The following is a 14,135-nucleotide window of genomic DNA, read 5'->3' on the forward strand; positions in this document are numbered from 1 at the left end:
TAATTCTATTTCGTATACATATTGCATTTAACCTCATGTCCTAGAGCAGTGATGGACAAACGTTTTGGAAGCAGGAAAAAAAAACAAAAAAATTTTGTGAGCCAGACATGTTTGAACATCGATTCATATCATGTTCCTTTGCATTAGCCAACATGCCATAAAACTTGAGAGACATCAGCCTTTTGAATGTTGGGGTCTGGTCCTTTTCCAGCATGCCAAAGAAAAGCAAGATTTAATAAAGATCACGATATGTGTTTAGCTAATTTCATGGATTTTTTAAGTAAAGATACAACATTTAAGAATTTTCCTTGACTAATTTCCCGCCGTGCTGGCTAAAGAAGGGGGAATAGGTAATTGGAATTTTATGCTCAAAAGAAGGTGGCGGAATGTGTTGCATAAAGTACTTCAAAAGACGGTCTCATTGCAAATGAGAGAATGACTTATCCTTTACAACTGTGAAAAAATAAATGCAGTAAGTATATTTTAACAAATTTAGTTAAGTTTTTATATAAATCAATCTATATTTAAATTTTCACAACTATATTTTCTATACGCAAAATAGATCATACCCCTTAAATGAATTTTTTTCTTAAAACACTGAAACAATGTTTTATACTATTTTTTTTTAATCTGTGATGGGCCGGATTTTTACCACTAAGCGAGCCAGTTTGCCCATCACTATCCTAGAGCATATTTTGAAAAATATATATTTCAAAATTTTGGGCGGGATGAAATTCTTGAATTGGCCAGTGGACCAATCTCGTTAACAGTTGGATTATATTGTGCTAAATAGTTATATTGAAAGAATTATTATTTTCATATTTTAGAGACCTGTTGAAGAGAAGAAGAACCATGCTCGTTCAAATTTACGTTTAGCTGCTTTACAGAGTACCAGGTAAACTTATGGACATGCAGTTTTTTTTTTTTTGTAAATATCATTTCTGTGTAATTTTGCAAATGCAATTTTTACCATTTGTCTGGCAATGAAGAGATTGACTCATCAAACCTTCACGGGTTTGGAATATTGGCTTTTTGTCAACAGTGATATACATTTCATTATTATTGGTAGCATACCAATCTATACTATCTATACTAACTATATCTATCTCAACTAAATCTTAGTTTTTCACAAATGATTTTAATAGAGAAAAATATCATCTTTGTGTAGTTTATTTTCATGGGAATTGTAGATGCTATTCAAAATTATTGTTTTTCCTTTTAAACTTTGAATTTAGATTATCTTCAGGGAAAAACTTTTTCTCTAATATAATTGAATTCACATATAGGGATGCAAAACCTCTGGCCCACCAAAGGGTTCCTGTAGAAAAGTATCGATACCCCCCTCCTCAACTCAATAAATGCCTAGGCTGACAATATTTCTTTCATAAAAAGGAAATTGAGATGCATAAGAGATAACAGCGATTATCTCAAAAAATTCTTGAATGCAACTTAAATTGTCAATTGTAGCTAAAAATATTGTCATAGGCAATTAAAGCTGCCATCTATCGCTAAAATTGCTGAAAAATCACCAATGACAGAAAATAAAAGGCTACTGTCAAGTTGCAGTGAATAAAAATTTAATTCACCAAAAAAAAGTTTGATAAATATGTAAGATGATTACATATTTAAATGACCGATTAATTGTGGTAATTAGAGTCGTAACATAATTTTTTAAGTCTTGAAAATAATCTTAATTCTTGATTTCAAAAATTCACATAAGCTTTGTTTAGAATAAGAGGAAAACAGGACTTTTATAAGAAGATTGTTGGGATGAACAAAAGTATGTGAACCTTCTGTAAAATACAGGGCATATGATTACCCTCCTCCAGGAGCAGATGTAAAACTCTCTGATGGGAGGGGTGGTTTTACAAATCTCTAAAAAAAGGATCTCAGCATGGTGTGACCATATGTCCCATATTTTGTTCTGTATTTTCTGTGACAGTCTTGTTTTTCTGGTTTTTTTTTTTATCTTGACTTTTTTGAAAAATATGCCCTGGTTTTACTCGTTTTTTCAATTGAAGTTTTCTTGAATTTGTTCTTTCGGTATTATCATATAGAAGTTCCAAAAATTTCATGAATTATCGCATTTTGCTTGGGGAGGAGTAATAAGGGTGATATCCCTCCCATAGATCCACCCCTGCCTGTCTCCCCATACAAGTTTCCATCCTGTGGACTGAAAAAGTTGTATACGCTTGTGGCCCAAAATAAAGTTACTCATATAATTTAGAACTCGATTCCAAAAAACCATTTTGTGGCTCTCGTGTAAAACCAGTTTCTTGGACTTGCATTCCTGATGTCAGTACCCTTAGCTCAATGGATACTACAAAGGATACTACCTTGTCGTTTGAGCCAATACACCAAGTTTGCAAGAAACATAGATGTGAAGGTTTTTATACAATATACAAATACAGCGCCACAACAGGCAAACTGCCCAACGAGGTGGCTGACTTAAGAACATCATGGATCCCCGAGCCATTTTTTGGAGGCCCTACCTACTACTGCTACACCACACATGCACCCCGCCAACACCCCCCCCCACGGAACCCCCAACGAATCAGTACATGCGGGAATGTGCGTGTACGTGTAGTGAAACCTGACGTGAAGTTTTTTTTTGTTTCTCTGTAATGCTTGTTATGTGTAGTGCTGCCATCTGCCACCAGTTTTAAACAGCTGGCTGATGCAAAAATGTATTTATGAAAGAGAAAATTCCACTGCCCTTGTGGGGAAACGAACTTATGTCCTCTCACTTTCTGGGTGAGTGCACTAGACTACAAAGGCAACGAATATCTCAATTTTTCCTTAGAGCTTGTGTTCACTGAACGGGACTATACATGGACAGTCGGACCTAACTCAGACCAAAGCTCTGCTGATACTGCCACCAGATGACTACTTATCCGAGGGTGATGTCACTCTTCGTTATCCATACAAACCTTTTTAACAACACACAGAAAATGATTCATCAAATGTAAGTTTATCTACATTAGATAATACGATCTGTTGTTTTTAATAATATTCCTCAACATATTCAAAGCTGATTAGCTATGTTTTTAACAGCTGGCTGATGTAAAGATATATTGAGGAAAGAGAGAAAATTCCCCTGCTGCAGGGAATTTTCTCTCTTTCCTAATTATATCTTTGCATCAGCCAGCTGTTAAAAACGTTTGTATGGATAGCATAGTGTGACATCATCCTTGGAAACTTAGATGTGCACTACAGTTAATGGTACAGTATTCTCAGCAATGTAAAAACAATGATGAAAATTCCAGAAGCAGCTATATAATACTCTCATGCCTGTGGCTTTTCAGTAGATTCTCCCTCCACCCAGTGTAGGAAAGAAATAGGGTTTGTTTCAACAGAAATCTATTGACATTTAGATGTGTCTATCACCTTGTTTTGTTGATATATATATATATATATATATATATTAAGAGTGGCACACTGCCTAGCTCAGGACTTGACAAATCCCAGTTGCCATGATGACTAGAATATTGGTACCTAAAATTTTCTATCTGTAATTACTAAATTGTCAAGGGATGACACAAAATTTTCTGATTTCATTACAATATGTCCTTCAACTTGTGAAAGAACTATTGCATTGAGCAGAAAAATAAGTTTGGCTGGTGACAAAATATATATTTTTTTGATTTGTCAATCCTTGGTCTAGTTCAGTGATTTTCACACTTTAATTATCTGCGGTTCCCTTGCCCAATTCATAGCTAATCTGCAGCTCTCCAGAATAGTTGAGTAGATATTTTACCTTATAAAAAAGCTAATTCAAAACAGATTGGCATGGCAATCAATATCTCCAGCTTACCGCAGTGTCCCTGACAAAGGTTGGCGATATCTCTAGGAGCCATGATGCATATTTTGAGAAACACTGGTCCAACTGCTTCATGGATCTATACAAATGCAGACAATGATATGTTGGTTGACTATGAATGGACCAATTACGGGGGGGGGGGCGAAGAGATAATTTAATTTTGATATTTGATAAGTTCACTTCCATACATTTTCCTCAGGGCATCATGAACAGATGAACAGAGGTTGTACAGTCTAATATAACATCAAAGTCGAAACACACTAATTTGACGTAATTATCATGTCACATCAGTGTAGTATGTTTTGACCTTAACCCTTTGGGAAATAAAAAATGAGTTCATGAGCAAGGTGACTTGATAAGTATGTGTGATTTGCCAACTGTGCTGGCTGGAACCTGGGAAACTGACATTATAAGTAGATTGACATTAAAGGTGATAGCCAGTAAGGTCTGGTCTGAATGAATTAGTATTTCACTTTCTGGCAGCACAGAGTTGTTTTAATTTAACATCACTTTTGATATGTCTGGGTTTTAATACTAGTTGGAGCTTGGTCATCTGTTGTTATTGTGTAGCTTGTCTGGAATTTACTTAGAAACATAGTGAGTAGACTTTAACCAATTAGCTTTATTTAATGCATAAAATAATCACTGGTCATCAGAATAATGTGGTTTTTTTGTTTTTATTATTTAAGAAAACGAAGAGAATGTAAAGAGTGCAAATACATAACTTTCACTGAATATCGTATGGAATTGAGAATTTTCCTGACTATTTGTGGCATTTTTCTTTCATTTACAGTTCTGAAGATAGTTTGTCTAATATGTTCAGCCGGTCGAAAATTGGATTTCATTCGACACCGCTTAGATCAGAAAATGATTCATCAAATGTAAGTTTATCTACATTAGATAATACGATCTGTTGTTTTTAATAATATTCCTCAACATATTCAAAGCTGATTAGCTATGTAAAGTGGTTTAAAAGCAGTTTTCTAACTTTGTATTTTAACTCCTTTTCCTACCACAATCTATCCATAGGATGCAAGACACTAGGATATTTACCATGGTCTCCTGCTTCGAATTCATTAATAATGTTATTTATTTGTTACTTTAGCATTTATATGATTCAGCAAATTTAGTTTAAAATAAAGTACTCCTATCGTTATAGGAAGAAGGCATATTAGAGCAACCTGATATAACATTGATTGGGGATGAGCTGACACTTCATCAGACTTTAGCAACTGAGACTCGGGGGAAGATCTCTGATTCTCACAGCATCATCCCCAAAATCTCAGAGCCATCTCAGATGAAAACAGAATCAACATTGAGAAGCATGAAAATCTCTCAGAGCAGCGTCAGAATTGTCAGTGACAGCGGAGAGGAACAGCGGATTCTAGTGGAGAAAGAATATTCAGAACAGCCGCAAGTGGGAGGGAGGTTTTCTGCATCTATGTTATCATTTCTCTGTCATGAGATTTCCTCTTCCGATACACCGGACGAAGAGCATGGTAAGTAGTGGAATTCGGGCATATCACAGTGTGTGAAACATTTCAAGATGCTTAATATATTTTCTTTGTAAAAAAAAAAATCATGTGGTTTTACACAGGGCTTGAAAAATCAAAAAAATATTTAGGTGCCAGTCCAATTTCTTAGGGTTGACCCCTAAGAAATTGGGTATGCACAGTATTTTGCTCAAGCAAAATGGTTCCTAAATAATGTTACCTTTCCAATGTTAAATACATATATATATTGATATATATATATATATCAATGAAATAATATAAGCGTAATGAAATCAGAAAATTTTTTGTCACCTTCAGACTCCAATTTAGAAATTTATTCCAATTCAGCAACCACACTTAGAAAATTTTAGGTGCCAATACCGATTTTCTAGTTGGTGACCTGGTGCCCAGGATTTGTCCAGCCCTGCACTTGTATTTTGATATTATAATCTTTAGTTATTCTCATAAGTACAGTGAAAACTGCTTAAGACGGACCCTTTATAAATGAAAACCGGTCTTATCGTCTTATTGATGAGACTATAAGACCGGTTTTCATTCATAAAGGGTATGTATATTCAATACTGTTTCAATTATGGGAAACCAGTTTTTGACAGACACCGTTTAATGTAAAAACAGAGGTAAAATTTGTTCAGTTTTTGTAGAGAAAACCTGTTTAAATGGGTATAATTTTAGGATGGGTAAGAGTGTTGTCTCTTTGGGGGACTGTCGATTCATCTTTGTAATTTTTTATCATTATCATTCACTCTAATTTCTTGGAACCTATGGAAGGGTTTTCTTATCTTTATTAGCTTTGGCTTACAAATGAGCCCTCTCCAGCTCTCAATATGAAACAGAACGTATAATGAATGTACTGTAATTTGTATTATGCTGGTGACAAAAATCTCATTTTATGCGATTATAAAATAAAGTAGGGATTGAGTGGAAACAAAGTGAAACAAGGAAATCAATAACTTAATATGGAAATGGTTCATTGATTCCAGGTCTCAAAATTTGTCAATATCTGTCCATATCTGACCTCTGAAAAGACAATATCTCAGATCACAGTTTTCAAACATTGAAATACTGTAACAACCAATGTAGTTGAAGGAGGAATATTTTTAAGTGCTCATGTTTATAGTACATATTTGTGCGGTACTTACATATTACCTATAAGCATGGGAAGAGGGGGGACTATTCTTAAATTACATAACAGTTACATAACAATGTGTAGAAATTAATATTAAAGTTCAAAATATATTTGCTTCAATAAATTGATATAATATGCAGCATGTAGGAGATGTTATACATAGGTTAAGCTTGCAATGTTTTGTAGTTTTTCTCACTGTTGCACAATTGCTACTAAATACGACTCGTATTACAATCATGTCATCAAAGACTCTTATGCTATCATTTTTTTATTATTGTTATTTTGTGGTTGCACATTTCAGTTTCATTGATATCATCCCAAGCATCAAGTTGCTTCAGCAGTACTTGCAGCACGTCGACTGAAATGACTCCGAAAACAAAAGAGATAAACAGAGAAAATGCTACTTCCTCCTCCTCCTCCTCTAAAAGTAATTTTACTCAAAACATTAAAATAACTGTTGTTTGTGCAACATAATTTTATACTAATAATTATATTGTTTTACCCAACAATTTAAGGTCTTGATGGAATTGCATGTACAGCATGTTTAGAAATGGTTATGTTACATACAGTTATGTTTAGAAACATTTTGCAGGTCACCAAAAATTTCATCTGTGTTTGGCATCAGAAGAGCACCCATATGAAAACTCCAACATATGTACCAACTCAAATCAGCATGATGTTAATCCAACAATTCTGCTTGGATTGGAATGTAGATTGATATAATTAAACAGTGATAGCAAGCAACAGGTTGAAGATGCCTGCACCCCCTCCAAAGGGTAAATTGGAAAGAGATATCATAGCCTGGAAGTGCTGCCATCTATCTTTCAAGTCAGCTACAATGAATTTATGATATGTTGAAGTGTGTGTGGATATACAGTGAAAAACCTATATAACTATATATATAATGACATGTCCTGACTGACTGATTCATCATTGCCGAGCCGAAACCACTGGAGTTATGAATATGAAATTCAGTCAGTATTTTTGTTTTATGAAGTAGACCCACTAAGAAAGAGTTTTTTGAAATTTGACTCCTAAGGGGGTTATACAGACAGTTTTATATATATATATATATATATATATATATATATATATATATATATATATATATATATATATATATATATATATGTATATATATATATATATATATATATATATATGTATATATAAAATAAAGTATAAGGTTATACAGAGAAATCATGCAGAGCCAAAACTGCTGGAGTTTTTGGTCCTATTTTTCTTACATGATATAAAGAAGAAGGGTTTTTTTAATACAAAATTGGACTCCTGAGGAAGATCATAAAGGGGTTCAAAGGTTATACAGAGAAATCATGCCGAGCCAAAACCACTGAAGCTATATTTAATGAAATTTGGTCAGTAGTTTTATTTTATTACTGACTCAGAAGGGGTTTTACAAAATTTGACCCCTGGGGGGGGGGGGTCATAAGAGGGTTCAGTGGTTACATAGAGAAATCACGCCTAACCGAAACCAGTTAAGCTGTATTCATGAAATTTGGTCAGTAGTGGTATTTTATGACATAAAGACTCGCTCTAAGAAGGTTTTTCAAAATTTGACCCTTAAGAGAGTCATAAGGGGGTTGAAATGCTATGTAGAGAAATCATGCTGAGTGAACAACACTGAAACTATAAATTTGAAATTCGGTCAGTATCTTCATTTTATGATGTAAAGACTCACTAAGAAAGAATTTCTCGAATTTCACTCCCTAAAGCAAGAATTTTTGGATTACCAAATTCATGCAAGCAAAGCCGCGGGTTACAGCTGGTCACCTATATAACTACATAATTCTCCCTTGCCAATGTACTTTGCATAGCGTTAATATATTCTATCTATAACGATAACTCCTTAATAACAATGTGTTTCTTGTGCCTCATGAGTATTGTTGTACAGGGTGAACGTGACCTGTTCTACACACACACCAACTAAAAGAGATTGTTTCATGTTCCACTTGGACTCGTTTATCACCCTATCAACCCTGTCCTATATCGAATAGTTTTCGAGTTAAGGCAGACAATAAATTATGGAAAAAAAAATGTGTAGAGTTTGGAAAAAAACCTGAATCTATAAAGTGTCTGAAAGACCTACATGCAAACTAAAGACATATATAGAAAGGGCAGAAAAAATCCTATAAGGTGACACCACATTTTCATCAGAATATCTGGATTTAATGACATGTTACAAGCGCTGAAAGATTAGCAAAGTTAAAAATTAAATTGTCGCCAAAATTTTAAATCACAAATTCCACAAATACCTTTCTAGCTGCAACTGGTAAAATTACCAAACACTTATCCATTTCACTAGCTTTTAAAAAAGCCTGCAATATACCATATGAATGGTCTGGTTCAGGAAAAATTTAGTCTTTTGTTAAAAAGATGCCACTGATATCGCGGTTCATCGAAGTACGTATTTGATGAAAATTTGTAATTGGTGATTACAGATTTTAGCTACAATTTGATTTTGCAGAAAAAAATCCTATTAGGTAACACCCCCTTCTATCAGGATATCTGGATTAAATGGGGAGCTACAAGTGCTGAAAGACTGGTGAAGTGTGAAATCAAAATGTTGCCAAAATCTACTAAATTGTCTACTTCGACATTGCTAATATCAGTAACGTATATGTAAATAAATGGCTACATTTCTCCTGAACCAGAACACACATGGTTTATTGTGGGCTCTTTTGAAAGCTGGTGCAATGAACATGCTTTTGGTAAATTTGACTGATTGTAGCTGGAAGGGTATTTACGGAATTGGAGATTAAAACTTTTGGCGGAAATTCAATTTTGAACCTTGCAGATTTTGAGGCCTTTAACCAGTCAACTGTCCAATTAATTTCTCCGAGCGTTACCCGCAGTGCCCACTTTTTTTTGAAGATGCGCACGCTTTTTACCTTTTTTTTCCCCTTTTTCTTGGAAGTTTGAAATATTAAAATATTTTTTTATAGCATGTTTTTCTATAGCTCCAATGTGTCTAGACATAATATGACCCCCCAAAAGTGGGGAGGGGCGGTCATAATGTCCTGTGACTAAAAGAAATGCTGTTGATGGATTTATGTGGAACCATAGTAGTTGAACCTTTGCTAAAAGATATATGAGTAATAAAACAGATGCATCTGAGCAAGGCAATCAGAAATAAAAAACAATGGGGAACATGAGAAGAAAACATGACAAAGATAATAGTAATAAGAATCTCAGACCTTGAAATATAAGTGTTCAACTCCATCTAGTGATGAGATAATAAAGTAGAAGGATGGCTGTACAGAGATGGCAGCACATGTATGGCAAATTATTTTGTCATATCTATGTGAAAAAAACCGAAAAGTCTGTGCTTCGGCAAATGCTGTCGTAGGCACCCCCATTACGTATAGCAGCGACAGCAAATGCAGACATAACCACTTGACTGGTTAATTAAATCTAGATGTTTGATGAAATTAGTGCACCTTATAAGATTTTTTATGCTTTTTCCAAATATGTGCTTGGTTTGTGTGTGTGGGTCTGGCAGAAACTTCATAAATTTGGGTTTTTCCAAACTTGACACATTTTTTTTTCTATAATTGATTATCCACCATAACTCAAACAATTCAATATAGGACAGGGTTGGTTGGGTGTTTCATGTTCCACTTGGGCTCATCCATCACCCCCTTTGGCTTGGCAGAACAGGTTACATTCCCGTGTATAGGCAATTTACTGTATCTTTAGAATACTGTGGAAATGACGCTTTCTGCAACATGAATTTTGAAGCTGGAAAGATTGCTTCCTTTTAATCTGTATAGCCAAAAACCAACTTCAGCCAACAAGGGTCATTTAGTTACTGAGATCAAACTCTAGACTAAAGTCAAACTTGATCAAACTGAGATCAAACTTGTCTAGCTTTTGCCACTCACTGCTTTCTTAGCTGCTTTATCATTGTTTATCCGCTGCTCTCCTAGAATGGTGTAGAAAAGGACTATTTCAAAGAACTGAATGGACACGCGCATCTATACACTAACTCATTGTGATGTCCCTGACAGAAGTTGGCGATTCTCTTAGAAACTGTGATGTGTACTTTGAGAACCTCTGCCCTAGACCTTTACCTGCACAATGCACTCTTGATATAAGAGTGAATCCATAGAAATACATAATCATGTACAGAGCATTTCACAATGATTGGCATTTCTCTTCATAGTACTGTAAAACCCCTCTTAACCAGTCAAGTGGTTATGATAGCGTTTGCCGTCGCTGCCATATGTAATGTTGGTGCCTACGACAGCATTTGCCGACGCGCAGGCTTTTTTCTGTCTTTTTCACCAGTCAAGTGGTTAAGACGGCATTTGCCGTCGCTGATATACGTAATGGTGTTGCCTACGGCAGCATTTGCCGACACGAAGACTTTTCTGTCTTTTTTCACAGATATGACGAAATAATTTGTCATACATGTGCTGCCATCTCTGTACAGCCATCCTTCTACTTTATTATCTCATCACTAGATGGAGTTGACAATTATATTCCGAGGTCTGAGATTATTATTACTATTATCTTTGTCATCTTTTGCGAAGCTGCATCCTCATCAGGTTTTTTTCCGATTCCCTTACGAAGATGCATCTGTTTTATTACTCATGTATCTTTTAGCAAAGATTCAACTACTATGGTTCCACATAAATCCATCAACAGCATTTCTTTTAGTCACAGGACATTATGACCGCCCCTCTCCAAAGGGTAAGAAAAAGGTAAAAAGCGTGCGCATCTTCAAAAAAAAGTGGGCACTGCGGGTAACGCTCGGAGAAATTAATTGGACAGTTGACTGGTTAACAGACAGATAAGGTATAACCCCCTATAAGATAAACCCCTCAGATAAGGTCTCCCATCTGAACTATAATTATATCCGCCATATAATTATTTCCCAGTGTTTAATAAAAGTATGCATTTCAAACCCCTGATTAGCGGTCAACCCTCTTTTGCGGACGGTTTTTTTGTCCCACCAGTGTCCGCAAAAGAGAGGTTTTACTGTATTGGTAACATGGCTCTCATTCAGTTCCATCAAGAAAACAAAAGCATATGTATTAATCATTGATGTTTGCTGTTCTTGACATATATTAACATTCCTTTGCATTTTGAGAGATTCCATGTCACTAATTTATGTTTTTCTTTGCAAATTTCATCCAAAAAAGAGAAAATGAAGGAACGAACTGTCTCTAGTAGCAGTCAGTCTTCGAATGAAAACTACAAGCAGAGGACAAAAAGGTAAGAATAATGCTTTGGAAAGTAATTGTGTGTCAACACAACATTTCTCTGGATATTATGCCAAGGTGAACTATGAAAGAAAAGTCATCTGGTCTCTGCCGGGACTTGAACCCAGGCCCTATTGCAGACACAACCCTCTGCTTCCTTATTTCATACACTGTGGTATGAGGCGCTGAAGTAAAGATATTAGTAGCCTCTGTTAACTTCAAGAAATGGACCCTAGGTGGTATTTAGAGACGCTGAGACAGCTTTTTCTCAGCCCAATACATCAAGGAATTACACATTTCTTTGGATATATCCAGAGAAATATCTAATTCTTTAAAGTATTGGACTAAGAAAAAACAATCTTACTTTCGCTATATCCTACCTGGGGTCCATTTCCTGAAGTAAACAGAAGCTACTAATGTCTCTACTTCATCTCACGACACCGTGCATGAAATAAGGAAGGTAGGGTCATGTCCCCAGCGATGTATATGGTAGCACGCTTACCAGGTTTACAATAAGGCCTGGATTCGAGTGCCGGCAGAGACCAGATGACCTTCCTTTCCAAGTTCTCCTCGACATAGTATCCAGAAAATGTCTAATTCTTTGATGTACTGGGCTCTTTTTCTCACCTGAACCAAAACTGACCATTAAAAAATTTTAATCAAATAATTAGGGTAGATATCATTACTAGTATCATTGGCGTTTTAAGTACCCTTATACATACCTCAAGTCTTAACTTGAAAAAACAAATCATTAAAAACCATTTAAAATCAGGTACACCTATGTATATCTCTGAAGCAAAGAAGTTATGTAGCATGAAAGGTCTTTGAACCTGAATTAACTTCATGGATTTTTCTTGTAAAGTGCTTTTTAATAAAGCATTTTTTCATCTCCATTTCATTGACAGATTGAATCTCTAAATAAAATTTTAAAATATCATTATATTAACAGGCTTTGGAACAATCTGGCGGAAGTAAAAGCAAAACAAGAAGTCGCCGAGAAAAAGCGCAGTTTCATGTTGAATAAGCAAAAGGTGAAGGAACTTCAAGAGGTAAGAGATAATTTTTTTTTCTCGTCCGGAACAATTTATTTCATACATCAGTCTGAATTGAATTTTTTTTTTCACCTCAAAAGAACATAACTCCAGTTTTTGGATCTTGGTCTCCCAAATAGATTTTTAAACATTTCTTATTTACCAATAACTGCAGCTGTGTAATTTCCACCTACAAAGGTTTTTAACAACTGGCTGATGCAAAGATATATTTTGGAAAGAGAAAATCCATATGCCTCTGTGGAGAATCAAACCACCCTCCTTTCACTTTCCGGGTAAACGACCCAGAAAGTGCTCGTCTGGAAGTCTTGCACCCATGCTGCTAATATTGCGAGAAATATTTTGTTCATTAAGTCAAAATCTATTTGAAGTCTTGCAAGGCATTGCTTGTTGATAGTCAAAATTTCCTACTAATTATTGCTCGTCTTGCATGAACATTTGAAGACTGTAAATGGCAAATGCATTAAGTACGAAATCACAAACTTTACAGGAGAGTGAAAAATAAGTTTCTGGCCCCATAGACCAACATTTTAAGTGGCATCTTCTAAAGCGTGTTTCATCTACTCAGAGTGAGTTGGGCATAGTTTCTCAGGTTGAAAACTTTTTTTTTCATCAAAACGTAGTAAATACCAATGTTTTTATTTTTTTTTTTGGTACGTATGACAGTGAAGACTGTAATAGTAACACAGTAATTCGAAGTTTTACTGTATTTCATTTTTTTCATAACACCTTGCAAGTCAAGGCGACACTAATAGGGATGAAAAATAAAATTACACTTGTACAGTTTTAGGACATTTCTCCCTATATTCAGTATTCCAGAATAAATCAGTCTTTTCTTCTTGTAGAAACTACAAAGAAAAGGAGGAAGAGGCGGAAAGTCCAAATGATCTTTACATTGACTTGGACGAGCCTTGAACCAAGTGTCTTGCTTTTTCCTATATACCATCTATATTCAGATCAGGTGTGTGCGTGCATGTGCAATTTTCTGTGAATTTATTAACTATTATTGAGCTTCATCGGTAAATGTTTAAAGTCATGTGTAAGCGTCTTGATTTCATATTTTATAATTCATAGTTTTTATTATCGCATACTCATTGAAATTAGTTTTACTAGAGAGAAATAAAGCGTTTATATACTTCAGCTGTCACATAGTAAATTGCACGTACTTGAAATTATTTCCCTGAGTTTATTTCGATGTTTTTTTAGCACGTAGTTCATACATGCCAAAAGTTGTCCTAATTTTTTTTAAATAAACCAAGTGGCACAGTTCCACATCACCTGAGACAGGCTTGTGACCCGTGTCATATTTGAGTAAACTCTGGCCCAGTTCCTGAAAACTTAAGTGGCCCGCAACATATTTCCGGAGCACTTAAATGATCTGAAAACGCATGCTGTTGGCCA

The 14,135-nt window shown here is 35.2% G+C and overlaps 1 protein-coding gene across 5 annotated transcripts in view; it reads left to right on the forward strand.

Annotated features, from left to right (window-relative positions):
* Positions 1-13,875, forward strand: part of LOC149070925 (uncharacterized) — a 35,725-nt gene extending 21,850 nt beyond the window's left edge. For all 5 annotated transcript variants that reach the window (XM_089248626.1, XM_089248625.1, XM_089248624.1 and 2 more), the window contains exons 11-17: positions 828-895; positions 4,614-4,701; positions 4,980-5,319; positions 6,762-6,887; positions 11,626-11,698; positions 12,635-12,734; positions 13,580-13,875. In XM_089248626.1, the coding sequence (XP_089104752.1) occupies positions 828-895; positions 4,614-4,701; positions 4,980-5,319; positions 6,762-6,887; positions 11,626-11,698; positions 12,635-12,734; positions 13,580-13,621 (837 nt within the window). In that variant the 3' untranslated portion in view covers positions 13,622-13,875. The remainder of the gene's footprint in view (positions 1-827; positions 896-4,613; positions 4,702-4,979; positions 5,320-6,761; positions 6,888-11,625; positions 11,699-12,634; positions 12,735-13,579) is intronic.
* The last annotated feature ends 260 nt before the right edge of the window (positions 13,876-14,135 follow it).

Source organism: Pholcus phalangioides, unplaced genomic scaffold (genome assembly GCF_987345545.1).
Source record: "Pholcus phalangioides strain wild (caught in Gottingen) unplaced genomic scaffold, Ppha-v1.0 ptg000020l_1, whole genome shotgun sequence".
Lineage (NCBI taxonomy): Eukaryota > Metazoa > Arthropoda > Arachnida > Araneae > Pholcidae > Pholcus > Pholcus phalangioides.